Source organism: Bubalus bubalis, chromosome X (assembly GCF_019923935.1).
Source record: "Bubalus bubalis isolate 160015118507 breed Murrah chromosome X, NDDB_SH_1, whole genome shotgun sequence".
Lineage (NCBI taxonomy): Eukaryota > Metazoa > Chordata > Mammalia > Artiodactyla > Bovidae > Bubalus > Bubalus bubalis.
In genome coordinates, this window is record NC_059181.1 from 40,658,159 (window position 1) to 40,673,930 (window position 15,772).

At 46.1% G+C, this 15,772-nt stretch overlaps 1 protein-coding gene and 1 long non-coding RNA gene across 3 annotated transcripts in view; one reads left to right on the forward strand and one right to left on the reverse strand.

Annotated features, from left to right (window-relative positions):
- Positions 1-4,953, forward strand: part of NYX (nyctalopin) — a 26,086-nt gene extending 21,133 nt beyond the window's left edge. The window contains exon 3 of the mRNA XM_025276412.3: positions 924-4,953. Coding sequence (XP_025132197.1) covers positions 924-2,335 — 1,412 coding nt within the window. The 3' untranslated portion in view covers positions 2,336-4,953. The remainder of the gene's footprint in view (positions 1-923) is intronic.
- Positions 3,537-15,766, reverse strand: LOC123332015. Of its 2 annotated transcripts, none has more exons than XR_006548846.2 (2): positions 15,278-15,766; positions 3,537-3,764 (listed from the first exon to the last, which is right to left on the reverse strand). It is a non-coding gene; the product is annotated as an uncharacterized LOC123332015 (long non-coding RNA). The 2 variants fall into 2 exon arrangements; XR_006548845.2 differs by lacking the exon at positions 15,278-15,766 and adding an exon at positions 9,639-9,712.
- Between the last annotated feature and the right edge of the window lie 6 nt (positions 15,767-15,772).

Consider the following 15,772-nt stretch of genomic DNA (forward strand, 5'->3'; position numbering starts at 1 on the left):
GTTTAAATTCTCTGAAAGTGAAAGAAAGTGCAAGTGAAGTCGCTCAGTCGTGTCCGACTCCTTGCGATCCAGTGGACTGTAACCCACCAGGCTCCTCCGCTCATGGGATTCTCCAGGCAAGAATACTGCAGTGGGTTGCCATTAATTCTCTATAAGCAGGCCAATAAAAAAGGTAAAAAGAAACCACTGCTATTGATTTTAATATATTAGCTAAGCCAATATATCTAAAGTATCATTTTAACATGTAACCAATATAAAAATTGATGAGATAGTTAAAATAATTTTTTTTGGACTTCTCTGGTGGTCTAGTGGTTAAGACTCCGTGCTTCCAGTTGCAGGGAGCACAAATCAGTCCTTGGTCAGGGAACAGAGATCCTGCATGTCTCCCAGGCCAAAAAGAAAAAAAATGTTTAAAATACCTTCTTTTGCTACCAAGTCTTTGGGATCTGGTGTGTATTTTTCACTTTGAGCACACCTCAGTTCAGGCTAGTCACATTTCAAATGTTCAACAGCCAAGTGTGGCTAGGGGCTAGGGACTGGGCAGCACAAGACTAGAGCAGAGATCACAGTGATGCTGTTCAGGTCCGTCTATGCATGCAGACAACGAGCCTCCTGGGCCCTATTCTAGGAGAGCACAAGCGATCATACAGGCAGGAGAAGAGTAGTTAGGGTGGGGTCAGGTGCCGGATTCCAGTTGAGTTTTGCTGATGAACAGAACTGGAAAGCCAAGGGAAAGGACATGATGGGTGGGAAAACCTGAGTAAGGTCTGGAAGGTGGAACTAGTGCCGCGCGGGACGTTTGAGAACTTGGTGGATGGCTGCATCCCGCCACGCGGAGGGATAGGATCCAACCTGGGGAGATCCTGTGGCTGACAGCTGCCTTTTCTGTCTTTTCTCCTCCCTCCCCGCCCCGTCCCCATTAGCGATGGTCCTCGGCCTGCCCAGCACCCGGGCTGCCGAGGACACCTGCGTGAACGCCTGCCCGGCCGCCTGCGTTTGCAGCAGCGTGGAGCGCCGCTGCTCCGTGCGCTGCGACCGCGCGGGCCTCCTGAGGGTGCCGGCCGAGTTCCCGTGCGAGGCGGCCTCCATCGACCTGGACCGCAACGGCCTGCGCTTCCTGGGCGAGCGGGCCTTTGGCACGCTGCCGTCGCTGCGCCGCCTGTCGCTGCGCCACAACAACCTGTCCTTCATCACGCCCGGCGCCTTCAAGGGCCTGCCGCGCCTGGCCGAGCTGAGCCTGGCGCACAACGGCGACCTGCGCTACCTGCACGCGCGCACCTTCACCGCTCTCGGCCGCCTGCGTCGCCTCGACCTGACAGTCTGCCGCCTCTTCAGCGTGCCCGAGCGCCTTCTGGCCGAGCTGCCCGCTCTGCGCGAGCTCGCCGCCTTCGACAACCTGTTCCGCCGCGTGCCCGGCGCGCTGCGCGGCCTGGCCAACCTGACGCATGCGCACCTGGAGCGCAGCCGCATCGAGGCCGTGGCCTCCAGCTCGCTGCTGGGCCTGCGCCGCCTGCGCTCGCTCAGCCTGCAGGGCAACCGCGTGCGCGCCGTGCACGGCGGCGCCTTCCGCGACTGCAGCGCCCTGGAACACCTGCTGCTCAACGACAACCTGCTGGCCGCGCTGCCGGCCGATGCCTTCCTCGGCCTCCGCCGCCTGCGCACGCTCAACCTGGGCGGCAATGCGCTGGGCCGCGTGGTGCGCGCCTGGTTTGCCGAGCTGGCCGAGCTCGAGCTGCTCTACCTGGACCGCAACCGCATCGCCTTCGTGGAGGAGGGCGCCTTCCAGAACCTCTCGGGCCTCCTGGCCCTGCATCTCAACGGCAATCACCTCACTGTGCTTGCCTGGGCTGCCTTCCAGCCCGGCTTCTTCCTGGGCCGCCTCTTCCTCTTCCGCAACCCGTGGCGCTGCGACTGCCGCCTGGAGTGGCTGCGGGACTGGATGGAGAGCTTTGGGCGCACCGCTGACGTGCCCTGCGCCTCTCCGGGCTCGGTGGCTGGCCTCGACCTCCGCCAGGTGGCCTTCGGGCGCTCCTCCGAAGGCTTCTGTGTGGACCCTGACGAGCTGAACCTCACGGCTTCCAGTCCCGGCTCATCCCCAGAGCCGGCGGCCACCACAGTGAGCAGGTTCAGCAGCCTCCTCTCGAAGCTGTTGGCCCCGAGGGCCCCGGTGGCGGAGGCAGCCAATACCACTAAGGGGCCGGTCAACACCTCGCTGTCCGACAGCCTTCCCTCTCTCGGGGTAGGCGGCTCGGGCCACAAGACCCCGTTTCTCGTGGGCTCTGGTCTCCTGCTCAGTGTGGCCCAGCACGTGCTGTTTGTCCTCCAGAGGGACTGACTGTGCCACACCAGGGTGGCCCAGACTGCCTTGGCGGGGCAGAGGGGAGGTTGTTAACTGGGCTGGATGGTGGTTGGTGGGGAGAGGGGCACAGGATGGGGGCAGGGAGTGGAAGTTTCAGCGAAGGATGGAAGGACCAGTCTGCCATCAGAGGTGACCTGGGAAGAGGAGGACCTTGGGAAATACCCTGTGTGGGAGGGTGGGGTTTATGGATTTCTGCTCTTGTCACATGAGCATCAGTTGAAAAAGAGAAGCAACAATGAACAGGTGCCCTCTGGTGAGAAGACTAGGAATTGGAAGTTTCTGTGGCTACAGAACTCCATCCCTGCCCCTCCCCACCCCCATCTTCTAGGAAACTGGGTCTGCATGCCTGAATTAGAGTTAATCCATTCAGTTCAGTTCAGTCGCTCAGTCGTGTCCGACTCTTTGCGACCCCATGGACTGCAGCACGCCAGTTAATCCATTCGCTAAGTACTAAAAATTGTGCCAGTTCTCCTGGTGGGGCAACCATTAAGTCCAATCCCTTTGTTTTCTAGTACAACCCTCCTCCCCCTCCTCCAGGAGCCTGGGGACACTAGGGTCCAGGAAGATGGGTAGGACAGAAGGCCAGTGGGAAGGGGACTTAGACCCAAGGTAGTGGAGGTGGTTCCTGTGGTTCCAGATGTGTCAGGAGGTGTTTAAAACAAAGATTCATTACTCTGCACTTATTCCCAGGGGTGGCCTTAGCTTCAAAAGAACTTTAGGGCAGGGTAGGGAAAAAAAGAGGAGGGGTATTGTCTGTGGACAAATATATTTGTAAAATCTTAAGGTTAAAAAAAAAAAGATTAAACAGGTTTCTCTTCTGCAGGACTTTTCAAGGGTCTTTTGTGTGCAAACATGCATTGTTACTCTCCCGAGGAGGCCACAAAATCCTCTTTGCTTTGTGTTTTGGAAAGACACAAGAGATGCTATATTAGCGGAGCAGGGAGTCTCCAGCTTGGACGATCCTATTAGGTGTGGGAATTATCATGAGCTTTGCACTTCGGGGCTAGGAGAAAAGGTGGCAGCCAGTAGCTGGGCAGGGGGTGCTGAGAGATTTTCCAGGGTGCAAGGTGGCCAACTGTAAGCTCCCAGGCCAGAATGCCAGAGCAGGGGCTGTGTGTCTCTATGTATGTGCTCAAGTCATCCTCCACACATGTGTAATGATGACTGCCTTTGTGACACTCTGGCAGTCTCTAATCTTAATGTCCTCTCTCTGTATTTGAAGGGCTGGGTTTTCAAAGCCCACATGGATTCAGGGTGCACAGAGCTGTGTTCTTCAAGGGCATAGTGCTTCTTCTGTGTCTCCAGGTAACACTAGGTATTAGAAATGTTGCAGAAAGCACCACTGAGGGCAGGAGTGTTCCGATGGATTATGACCGTTAGCGGTCATCAGCTCAATGGGTCTCAGCTGGCATTAAAAAAAAATAAGGTATAACCAAAAAGTCACAGAACTTTGTGTAATAAGTGTTATTTTGTGGATTTTTTAATTTAATCTGTATGCATTTGTTCAGATTTTATATATGTGTGTGTGTGTCTGGATTGCTGCATACAATTTATATTGTGGTTTATTGTTAAAAAAGTTTGAAAGTCACTAATCTGGAACATACATGGTTTTTTAAATGTTTTCTTTGGAAAACTCTCAAACCTACAGAAAAGTTGCAAGAATAATAGGTTTCTCATTTGCTAACATTGTATTGTATTTGTTTTGTCTCTCTCTTTGTTATTATCATTTCTCACAAACAGTTTGAGTTAGTTGTAAACATCATGCCTCTTTACTTATACATACCTCAATGTATATTTCCTAAGAACAAGGACCTTCTCTTATCCACAGTGGCACTATCACAGTCACGAACTTTATCACTGGTAGAATACTATTATTTAAAATAGAAACTATATAGAAATTTCAGCAGTTGTCAAAATGATTTTTTAGGCAGTCATTTTTCATGCGGGTGGAAAATGAGGTTCCTAGGTCATGGCTTGTATTCATTTGATCACAGTACTCAAAATTCTTAATTCATCAGTTGATTTTTAAGGTTTCAAAATAAATTCGTTCTCCAAATGTCTTACTTTTCAAATGTGAGAACCAGATGAGGTCAGAAATGTTGTTTGTTCAAACCGTGTGTTGTGGCCATGGTAACTGAATGAGGATCACGAGAATCCTGGAGGCGAGATCTCTGCATTGGGTAACCATGTGCATCCACAGCAGCCTGTGTTTCTGAGGAACAAGGTGCTGCCCTGGGAGGAATGTCCATCCTTTAATTTGGAGTGGGTTCTTGAGAGTCAGCTTCAAAATGCTGCTCCAATTCTGCCTGGTGGTGAGGTGGTGAGCTGTTTAATGAACATTTGTTTGGCTGAATGTTTCTAAACAAGTATAAGCGCTGAAATAGCCTCCAGGGAACAGATTTTTATAGAGCTACCCAGCCCAGTAGAATTCTGGGAACGTGGGAGTTCCTTACTGCCAAACAGATCCAGAGCTGCCTGGAACGAGTTCCCAGCGAATTGTGGCCATTATGAGCTCTCATGAGAGAAAGCAGAGTGGAGAGTTCCCAGTTTGGAGTTCAGTAAGTTTCTTACCCCATCATTGGCTAATTAGTACCTTGAGAAAAGTTAAGGTCCTGTGGGTTATGCTAAGCAAATCCATGGGCCCGTCAGGATGGACCTCGTTATGCTATGGTAACAAACAACCCCCAACCTTGGTGGCTGACTGAGGGTTATTTCTTGGTCATGCTACACGTCCAACATGGACTTATTAGGGGGGCTCTGTGCCTTGTAGCCATTCAGGAACCAAGGCTGAGGAAGGATCTGCCACTTGGGCCCTGGGATTTGCTGCAATGGAGAAAGCAAGCTTGGGAGAATCATTGCTCCAAAATGCTTCCACCCAGATGTGACACCTGTTGTTTCTCACTTTTTACTGGCCAAAAATGTCACACAACTGCACTTTAGCAAGGCAGGGAAGTATGGATTCCCCGTGTGCCCAGAAGGAAGGGGAGAACTGGGAATATTGGTGAACACTGGCAATGCTCCAAAGCAGTAGAGACTCCAGGCAGCTCCCCTGATAGAATCAAGTCTGGACTGCTCAGAATTGTCAGAAGAAATAGAGGCTTGAGGGGGCAATCTGGTGAGTGAGTCACTAGCCCCAGGCTTTCTCTCCTTCCAGCACCCTAACTAGGCTTTGAAAACAGTGTTTACTTTAGCCTATAGGAATGCTGTGGCCTCACTGTATTGGTTCTTTCAAGAAAGGGGAGAGAAAATATAGACAGGAGGTTCATATTTACCCTTTAAACAAATGTTTTCCATGCCAGTATTAAAACCTCCAGAAGTTTGATCTTTGGAATTTCCAGGGGTCCATCAGAACCAAAGGGGTCAGTCAAGTTCGATCCTCAGCCTGCCTGCCTTCTTGCTGGGCAGTCCCTTCCTTATCCCAGCTCCATAGGTCCTGAAAACTGCTGCTCAGAGTTCCAAATGAACAAACACTTCTGGGAACACCAGTTAGCCTAAACTTGCACAAAATACCACAAGTATTTTTTCTTTCTTGGCCATGACACATGGCATGTGGGACATGAGTTTTTACTTCCCCAACCAGGAATGGAACCCATGCCTCCTGCCATGGAAGCACGGAGTCTTAACCACTGGACCACCAGGGAAGTCCCCAAAAGTTGCACAAAATAAAGTCATATTTCTCTCCACAGAACACCAACACTGGGGAGATGGTGTGACACAGCTGAGAGAAAAATACAGAAATCGCCCTCCTTTTAAAGTGTTACATGTATAACCAAAGTTTCTTTTATCTTGAAAGATACTCCCTTTTTCTGTTATCAAACAGGACTCTTCATTTCCTGCTCTGAGATTGTTCAGGTTTCCCCCAAGAGCAAGGAGTGCGTCCTGGCTTTCCATTTGCACTTGGCCCCATAGCTTCACAGAGCAGAGGAAGATTATCCCAGAGGCATTTTCATGTTTTAAGCGTCAGTGGCAACTCGATCTCCACTCCCTGCCCTCCACGCATGCACGCAGTCACAGGGGATGAGCTGATTGGAGGAGTCACAGGCAACCTCTCGTCTTAGAGCTCTTGGGTGTATGTCTACCTGAGGCCTAGGGTACAAAGCTGGAGTGAAACACGGCCCCTCCACAGTGAGCCTGGCAGACTTCAGTGGCTGAATGAATGTTGCTTATGTTCCTTCTATTTGTGTTCCAGGCACAGAAAATTTAGAAGCACTTAGACAAACATTTGCACTTTTCAAGGGAGTTCCCTTGAAATGTTGCTGACTTTTACTACTGTGCTCCTGAGAGGAGAAAGAGTTTTTGTTCACAACCAGACTGAGTGAAACACCAACCTGCAGGGAGGCCCATGGAGGGCCACCACTGTGGTTCCCAGTGGCCTAGTGGGAGTTCTGTCTGCAATATATGACCTTGAGGCCGAGGCCCACTTGTGGCTTGCTCACGATCCATTAGTGGGTCATGGCATTGGTAGTGGCAACCAGCATTAAAAAATAATAGTGACATGGAACTTCCCTCTTGGTCCAGTGGTTAAGAATCTGCCTTGCAATGCAGGGATTGTGGGAACTAAGGGTGGGGGAACTAAGATCCCACATGCTGCAGGGCAACTAAGCTGGTGCACTGCGACTACTGAGCCTGAGCGCCACAACTAGAGAATCTGTGTACCACAAGGAAAGATCCCGCATTATGTAACAAACACAAGGAAAGATCCCGCATTATGTAACAAACACCCTGAGTGCTGCAACTGAGACCCAACACAGCCAAATAAGTAAATATTAGAAAAATAATAGTGACAAGGTATTCAGGGAAATTTCAGCAAGCATCACAGATATTAAGAAAGGCATTATTTCATTAAATTTTTGTTTCAGTTATATATATGAACTGTGAACTTCCTGATGTTCAAGCTGGTTTTAGAAAAGGCAGAGGAACCAGAGATCAAATTGCCAACATCCGCTGGATCATGGAAAAAGCAAGAGAGTTCCAGAAAAACATCTATTTCTGATTTATTGACTATGCCAAAGCCTTTGACTGTGTGGATCACAATAAACTGTGGAAAATTCTGAAAGAGATGGGAATACCAGACCACCTGATCTGCCTCTTGAGAAACCTATATGCAGGTCAGGAAGCAACAGTTAGAACTGGACATGGAACAACAGACTGGTTCCAAATAGGAAAAGGAGTGCGTCAAGGCTGTATATTGTCACCCTGTTTATTTAACTTATATGCAGAGTACATCATGAGAAACGCTGGACTGCTGGGAGAAATATCAATAACCTCAGATATGCAGATGACACCACCCTTATGGCAGAAAGTGAGGAGGAACTAAAAGCCTCTTGATGAAAGTGAAAGTGGAGAGTGAAAAAGTTGGCTTAAAGCTCAACATTCAGAAAACGAAGATCATGGCATCCAGTCCCACCACTTCATGGGAAATAGATGGGGAAACAGTGGAAACAGTGGAAACAGTGGAAATAGTGTCAGACTTTATTTTTCTGGGCTCCAAAATCACTACAGATGGTGACTGCAGCCATGAATTTAAAAGACGCTTACTCCTTGGAAGGAAAGTTATGACCAACCTAGATAGCATATTCAAAAGCAGAGACATTACTTTGCCAACAAACGTTCGTCTAGTCAAGGCTATGGTTTTTCCTGTGGTCATGTATGGATGTGAGAGTTGGACTGTGAAGAAGGCTAAGCGCCAAAGAATTGATGCTTTTGAACTGTGGTGTTGGAGAAGACTCTTGAGGGTCCCTTGGACTGCAAGGAGATCCAACCAGTCCATTCTGAAGGAGATCATCCCTGGGATTTCTTTGGAAGGAATGATGCTGAAGCTGAAACTCCAATACTTAGGCCACCTCATGTGAAGAGTTGACTCATTGGAAAAGACCCTGATGCTGGGAGGGATTGGGGACAGGAGGAGAAGGGGATGACAGAGGATGAGATGGCTGGATGGCATCACTGACTCGATGGACGTGAGTCTCAGTGAACTCCGGGAGTTGGTGATGGACAGGGAGGCCTGGCGTGCTGCAATTCATGGGGTTGCAAAGAGTCAGACACGACTGAGCGACTGATCTGATAAATGTGTATGTGTATACTGGAGCCCAATATAAAAATGTACTCTCATTGGGGGGGTCACAATCGTGAATATTTGAAAGCCACTGTCATAGATCACTTTGATTCCTTATATATTTTCAAAGAGCATGGGGTTGAAAGTAAAGCCCAGGACTATTTTGTTGATTAATTTTCTCAGCCAATTTATTTTCTTGCGTCATCACTAAAAAGTAGACTAGTCTTATTTATTCCCTGTTTAAAGACTTAGTTAGATCAAAAGAAGCAAGATTGGGCATTTCGAAGAGCACCTGGGCAATTAGAAGGTAGAATTGAGGTGCTCTTTGATGGACTTGAAGAGGCAGGGTGAAGTGGAATGTGCAAACCAGGTGGCTAATGGGTGTGCGGCTCCTGCAGCGAGGATCTGTAGAGGCCCACAGAGCGCTAATGGTTGTTTCATTTAATAAGTTAATAACTAATAATGTGAATGTCTTTGAAGGACCCTCTTAGTGTCTCACAGTGATATCTATTATTAAAGCATCTAATAAGATGAAAAACAACCCCAAGGGTAAAAGATTGAGATCATGATCATTTACGGAAATCCTGCAATGTTACCTCAATGTCCTAGTCCTAATATTATATATAACTGCCTTTATACGCTGTTTCTAATCTATTCCAAATGCTTGTTGCTGTGGCATTCAAATGGGTACCATTATTGACTATTATGTGTCAGAGTCAGTGTCTGATCATCAAATTCTCTCATTCAGGCATTCTTATCCCCGTTTTACAGATGTATTTAGAAACTAAGGTTTAGATAATGTTAGAAGTAACTTGGAAAAGTTTTGAATCCAGATCTCTACGCTCCAGACCCACAGTAAACTCCCCGGCCTCTAGATTTGATGTGACATTTTTCACCTGTGGAAATTTTTCTCTTCTGGAGCTAATCATTGAAGTTCAGAGGAAATGACTTAAAAAAAGATTCCAAAAGAATTGTATGCCATGACCAAGTGGAATTTACTCCAGGTGTGTAAGGCTGCCTGAACCTTTGAAAATCAATGTAATCTAACATATCAACAAACTGAAGAAAATCATATAATCATGCTAGTTGGTACAGAAAAAGCATTTGGCAAAAATCCAATACCCATTCATGATAAAAACACTCAGCAAGTTAGAAATAGAGGAGAATGGTCTGAACTTGAGAAAGAAGCATTTAGAAGAAATCTGCAGCTAATATCATACTTACTGGTGAAGGACTGAATGTTTTCCCATAAACTCAGCAACACAGGGAGGATGTCCACTCTCACCACTTCTATTCACCATAATACTGGAAATTCTAGCTAGAGTCATGAGTTAAGAAAAAGAAATAAAAGACCTACATATTTGAAAGAAATAAAACTGGCCTTATTTGCAAATGATATAATTTTCTACATAGCAAATTCCAAATAATATATCCCAGATTCCTAGAACTAAAAAGTATATTCAGTAAGATCACAGGGAACAAGATCAATACACAAAGATCATTCATATTTCTTTTTCTTTTTTTTTGGCCACACACCGAGTGGCATGTGGGATCTTAGTTCCCCGACCAAGGATCAAACCTGTGGCCCCTGCAGTGGAAGCACAGAGTCTTAACCATTGGACTGCCAGGGAAGTCCCCATAAGCAATGAACACATAGAAACAGAAATTAAAAACAAATACCATTTACAATCACTCCAAATGCTTAACATATACATGTAACAAAACATATACAGCCTCTCTATGAAATGCTGATGAAAGGACCGAAGATCTAAACAAGACACACTGTTCATGGATTGGAAGAGTCAACATTTAAAGGTATCAGTTCTCCAGAAAAAGAATTCAGAATAATGATAGTGAAGATGATCCAGGATCTTGGAAAAAGAATGGAGAAGATGTGAGAAATGTTTACCAAAGACCTAGAAGAACTAAAGAACAAACAAACAGAGATGAACAGTACACTAGAAATAGATTAATGGCAGAAAATCAAACAAATGTTTGGCAAACATGTATACATGGGAGAGACCCCAGAGAACTGAATAACTCACCAAAATGGCCAAAGCCTTCACCTTAAATACCATCTTCAGCTAAAGACAAAAGAGGATGTTGGTGCTGGGGGACATCAGTTGTGGAGGTGACCAGGAAAAGCACAGTGAGACAAAGGTAAGGTGGTTGTGCAGGTTTAAGTCCATACCTTCTCCGCTGATAAGTTTCTAGAGGTAAGGTTATCCACCTCTTCCTGGTACTGTGTGGGAGACACCCTTATAAAGGAGATTTCCCTTCTACAATAAAGGTCTCTTACAAAAATGTAACTTCTGCTTGGATTTCAGAGTACCTCCCAGGTCTACTGTTTCTTAAAAAATAACCATCCTAAAATAATCCTTATGCCAGAGAGACACATTTTGGGGCAGCAAATTTTGCCCTCCTACAGAATCACAATCTCAGCAAAGTCCTTGGTAGACTTAAGACAAGCATCTTTAAAGTTTATACAGAAAGACAGAGGCCATAGAATAGTTAAGCTAATCCTGACAGAAGATGGTAAAGGGGGAGGAATCACTCTATGTGAAGACTTAAGTCTTACTGTATAGTTACACTAATCAAGACAGTGTTATATTGTCAGAGATAGGCACATAGAAACATTGATCAATGAACAGAACAGAAAACCCAGAAATGTACCCACTCAAATAGGCTCAGCTTGTTTTTTTCCTATTAATCCTCTTTTGATTTGGATTTTTCTCAGTTCCCCGTCCTGTTTTTTCTTCTTTATTTTTGGGTACTCTGGATCTTCGTTGCTGCGTGCATGCTTTCTCTAGTTGAGGCAAGGCTACTCTTTTTTAGTTGCAGTGGCTTCTCTTGTTGCAGAGCACAGACTCTAGGCTCACAGGTTTCAGTAGTTGCAGCACTTGGCCTCAGTAGTTGCAGCTCAAGGGCTTTAGATCACAGGCTCAGCAGTTGTGGCTCATGGGCTCAGTTGCTCCATGGCATGTGGATCTCCCTGGACCAGGGATGGAACCCATGTCCCCTGCATTGGCAGGCAGATTCCTATTCACTGTACCACCAGGGAAGTCCTCAGCTCCTTTTTCACGAAAGTGCAAAAGCATTTCAATGGAGGAAGGATTGCCTTGTCAACAAATGGTGCTGGAACAATTGAACATTCATGTGCAAAAAAATGAAACTAGACTTAAGCCTCACACCTTAATCAAACATTAATTCAAAATGAATCTTGGAATTAAATGTAAAATCCAAAATTATAAAACTTTTAGGAAAGAAAAATTCTTGGGATTTACAAGGCTAAGGAGTTCTTTGACTTGACATTGTCAGGGAGGAAGAAAGTCAAAAGAGGATATTAGGTGTAGTACTTTGGGACTTCACAGGCAGTAGAGGCGGGGCAGGCAATTCACAAGAGATGGAAAAACAAATGTTTGGTAAATAAATGTTTGCTGAGCCATGCACAGACAGTGAAGACTCACTAATTTTAATAGACTTCCCTATGTTCCTGTCTACTCATTAGTTCGTACTGTAGTTATCTATGGTGATAGCTCTTTTCCTGGAACAGGTCCTCTAACTGCCTAAGGAGGCAGGTCAAAGGTCCTTCCTGAGTCTTTGGGGCCTTAAAAATAACCTACATTAATCTTCAGGCCAAAGGGACACAATTCAGGGCAGTGTAGTTTGCTTCCCTACAACATGGTTGCATTTTTTGGTTTTCCCTGGCTCCCACCAATAAATTTCTTTGCGGACCATTTTTTGCTTTCTCTGGTTTAAAATATGTTCTTCAGCAAAACAGAACACTGTCCATTATGCAGAACATCATCAAAAAACTCCCCCTGGGGCTTTGAAGCGTCTCTCTGTGAAGCTGAGAAGTGGCATTGCGTGTTTCCCTGGCATGTGTTTTGGTCCTATAAACGAGTATCCTCTGGTCCGGGAGCTGGTTTCCAGACGGACGAACCCACCACAGCACATCACTAATTTCAGGTTAAGGCTGACCAAGAACAATTTGTGCTTTCTGGTTTCCCTGGCACATGGCTGATATTACAGGGCTGACTCATTGTGATTAATCCAGTGACTGCAGGCACAGCCTTGTGGAAAGACAAAGCCAGCATCACTTGTCTCACTTCACCACTGAGTGCCGAAGCTTCCATTTCCTCATCGGGAAAAAGCTTTTTACCTCAAAGAGCTATTGTGAGGCTTGGAGAGTTGAACTAGCTGTGAAACACTTGAGCCAGCCAAGGAAATGTGAGTCACCATTTTGAGTCTCAAATAGGATTGGATTCAGCTGTGAGTAACAGAAACCTCCAAATACTCGTGGCTTAAACAAGGTAGAAGTTTATGTCTCTCTCATGATCAAGACCCAGGGAAGTTGTAGGGGAGGAAAAATAATTTTTCTTCTACCCTCCTGAGTTCTTAGCTGAGACCCCTGTAATAAAAGATGGATTAACAGAGAAAAGGGACTTCTCTGATGGTCCAGGGTTAAGACTCTGCACTTGTACTGCAGGCGATTCGGGTTCCATCCCTGGTCAGGGAAGTTCCACATACCATGCCATGCGGCCAAAAGAAAAAGAAAAGCCTACAAGTTTTAATGAACATGTGTATCTCCTGTATACCTGGGAGAGATCCAGCAAAACTGACTAATTCCCTGAGGTGGCCTAACCAGTTTCTATACCATCTTCAGTTAAAGACGAAAGAAGGTGTGTGTGCTGGGCGTGGGGGACAGTTCTGGGGTCACCAGGAAAATCATGGGAAACAAGGGTAAAGTTGTTATGTAGATTGAAGTTGGCACCTTCTTCATTGATAAGAGTTTCTTGTGATTAGTCTTTCTTTCTGGTAAAGAGAGGGAGACACACTTACAAATGAAGATTTTCCTTGTAAATGTAAATGCCTCTTACAAAAGAGTAGCTTCTGTTTTCAGAGCTTCTCCTACACCGAATTTCTCAAAATAATAAACTGAAATAATCCTTAGGGCTGTTAAAAAAAAAGACAATAGGCCCAAAATGGATTCACTTGGGCTCAACCTACATCAAACCAAGACTTAACACCTAATTTAAATACAGTTTCAACCTCTCCCAGGAGTAGAATCTTAAACCAATCAGTTTGGAAGGTCAGCACTAATGAGGTAATCTGCCTGATGGACTCCTGCCATCTCCCAAAGGAGCTTGACCTTGCCACAATCCTCTCTTTGCTAGTAACTTCCTTGTCCTGCCCTCTTCTGCCTATGAAAAGGCAAAATGAAAAGTCTTTCATTTTGTACAGCTCCTCATAGCTCCTTTCTATCTGCTGGATGGGATGCTACCCAGTTCATAAATCACTGAATGAAGCCAATAAGATCTTTACAATTGGGAATTCCCTGGTGGTCCAGTGGTTAGGACTGATTCTGCGCTTCCATTGCTGGGGGTCTGAGTTCCATCCCTGGTTGGGGAACTAAGATCCTGCAAGCTGCACAGCATGGCCGAAAAAACAAAAAACAAACAAACAAAAAACCCCAAACAAGAAAAAGAGACCTTTATAATTTACTTAGTTGAACTTTTTTTTTTTTTTGGCCTTGGCAAAAAGGCGTTTTTTGGAGTGGTGCTACCCTCCAAAATCTGGAGCCTGTGTGGCAGCTGTGCTCCACAAAGCTCTTAAGGACCCAGATTCTGCCTATGTTATTGGTCGTCTGTGTGTGGTTTCTCTTCTCACAGTCACCTCTTGACCCAAAAGGGCTGCAGAGCATCATCCAACTCTGTCTCCTCTACTTAATACTTCACTCCTGTCACTTCTGTTACCACATGAGTGGTAACGTTTCCCACATTAAACAATTCTATGACACCAGCTAAATGTCCTACAATTTAACTCAATTCTGACACCATCTACCTGGAGATAGAATCAGGCCCTTCTCTGATGTTGAAAGCTCAGCTTCTCTATACATGGGTGCCGGATCAAATCTCAGAGATAGAGTTTTGGGTGAAGTAGAAAAGAGTAGCTTTATTGCACACTTTATCCATACTTCGGGGTGTGGATGGGGAGGCATTTTTTGTTCACCAACCAGGAAGCTCTCCAAACACTGTCCTTTTGGGTTTTTGTGGAGTCATAATTGATTAAATCCTTGACCGTTGGTGATTAATTCAATTTCCAGCTGCTCCCAGGAGTCGGGGGTGGGGGGTGGGGTGGAGATGAAATTTCTAACCCTCTGCTCACTGAGTTGGTTCCCCTGGCAACCAGTCCCCATCCTGAGGCTAATCCAGGAGCTTGCCCCAAACACCTAATTAACATACCCACTGGTGCTTGAAAGGGACTTGTTAAGAGTAACAGAAGTCACCTTCATGGCTTTTATCACTTAGGAAATTCCAAGGGTTGTAGGAGCTCTATGCTAGAAACAAGATCAAATACATGTTTCTTAGTATAAATCACAGTATCGTGCCAACACACCCTCAGTCAAGCCAGAAGGAGGGAGAAAGAGGGTGAGGAAAACCACATCTTCTATCAAGAATGCTCTCTGACAGTTGCACAAATCCCTCTGCTCCCATCCTGTTGGCCAAACCCAAGTCACATGACTAAACCAAAATGCAGAGGAGGCTGGGAAATGTCATTTTTCTCCCACCCAGTTATATAGCCGGCTAAACAATGAGGATTCTATTACTGCAGATAAAGGGAAATTATATAAAAAAGGGAGACTGCCACAACTTGGTTGGTACCCTAGGAAAGTGGAGGACTGTTATTAACTTCCCCCAGTCACCTGGGGAAAGGTTGTGCTGTCTGTCAGCAGATTTTGATCAAGGCAATCAAAATATTCACAAGTGTACTTTCACATCCAAACTTCTCCAGGGTCACATCTGGACTAAAAGTCAGAGCCCCAGCCCTCCACTCCCATCCCCACCCCTGAGAGAACTCACCCGACTTCCCAATTTTGTAAACTCTTGTAGGTCAGGCCATTCATAATGGTTGCCATCTTGAGTGGCTGTACATCCCCAGCCGGACCAGCGCCTGCTTCACCTACACCTACTCACACGACTGACCTTCCTACATACTTGCCCCAGGCTCCAGTCAGTGGCTTGTTCTAACCTTTAGATCAGAACATCACCATAGAGCTTATCAGAGGGGTGGTGAGCGGTGTGCCCCTCTGCTGGTTTCCTTGTTAACCACTGACCAGTCCATCTGACGTCAATTTCCCCTATAATTGGCAACCTCCTCCCATCCCCAGACTGAAGACTGCCTCCATGACCTGCTGGCGAGATGTTGCTCCAGGGTTTTGCTTTAGATATGTAAGCTTTCCCGTCCATTAAACTGTTGCTGGAGAGCAAATGTCTCGTCCTGGGACCCCAAAGTGAACGGCCTTCACTCTGCGCAGGAAATAATTCAAGAGCAAGCCAAAGAAAAGCCAAGGTGAG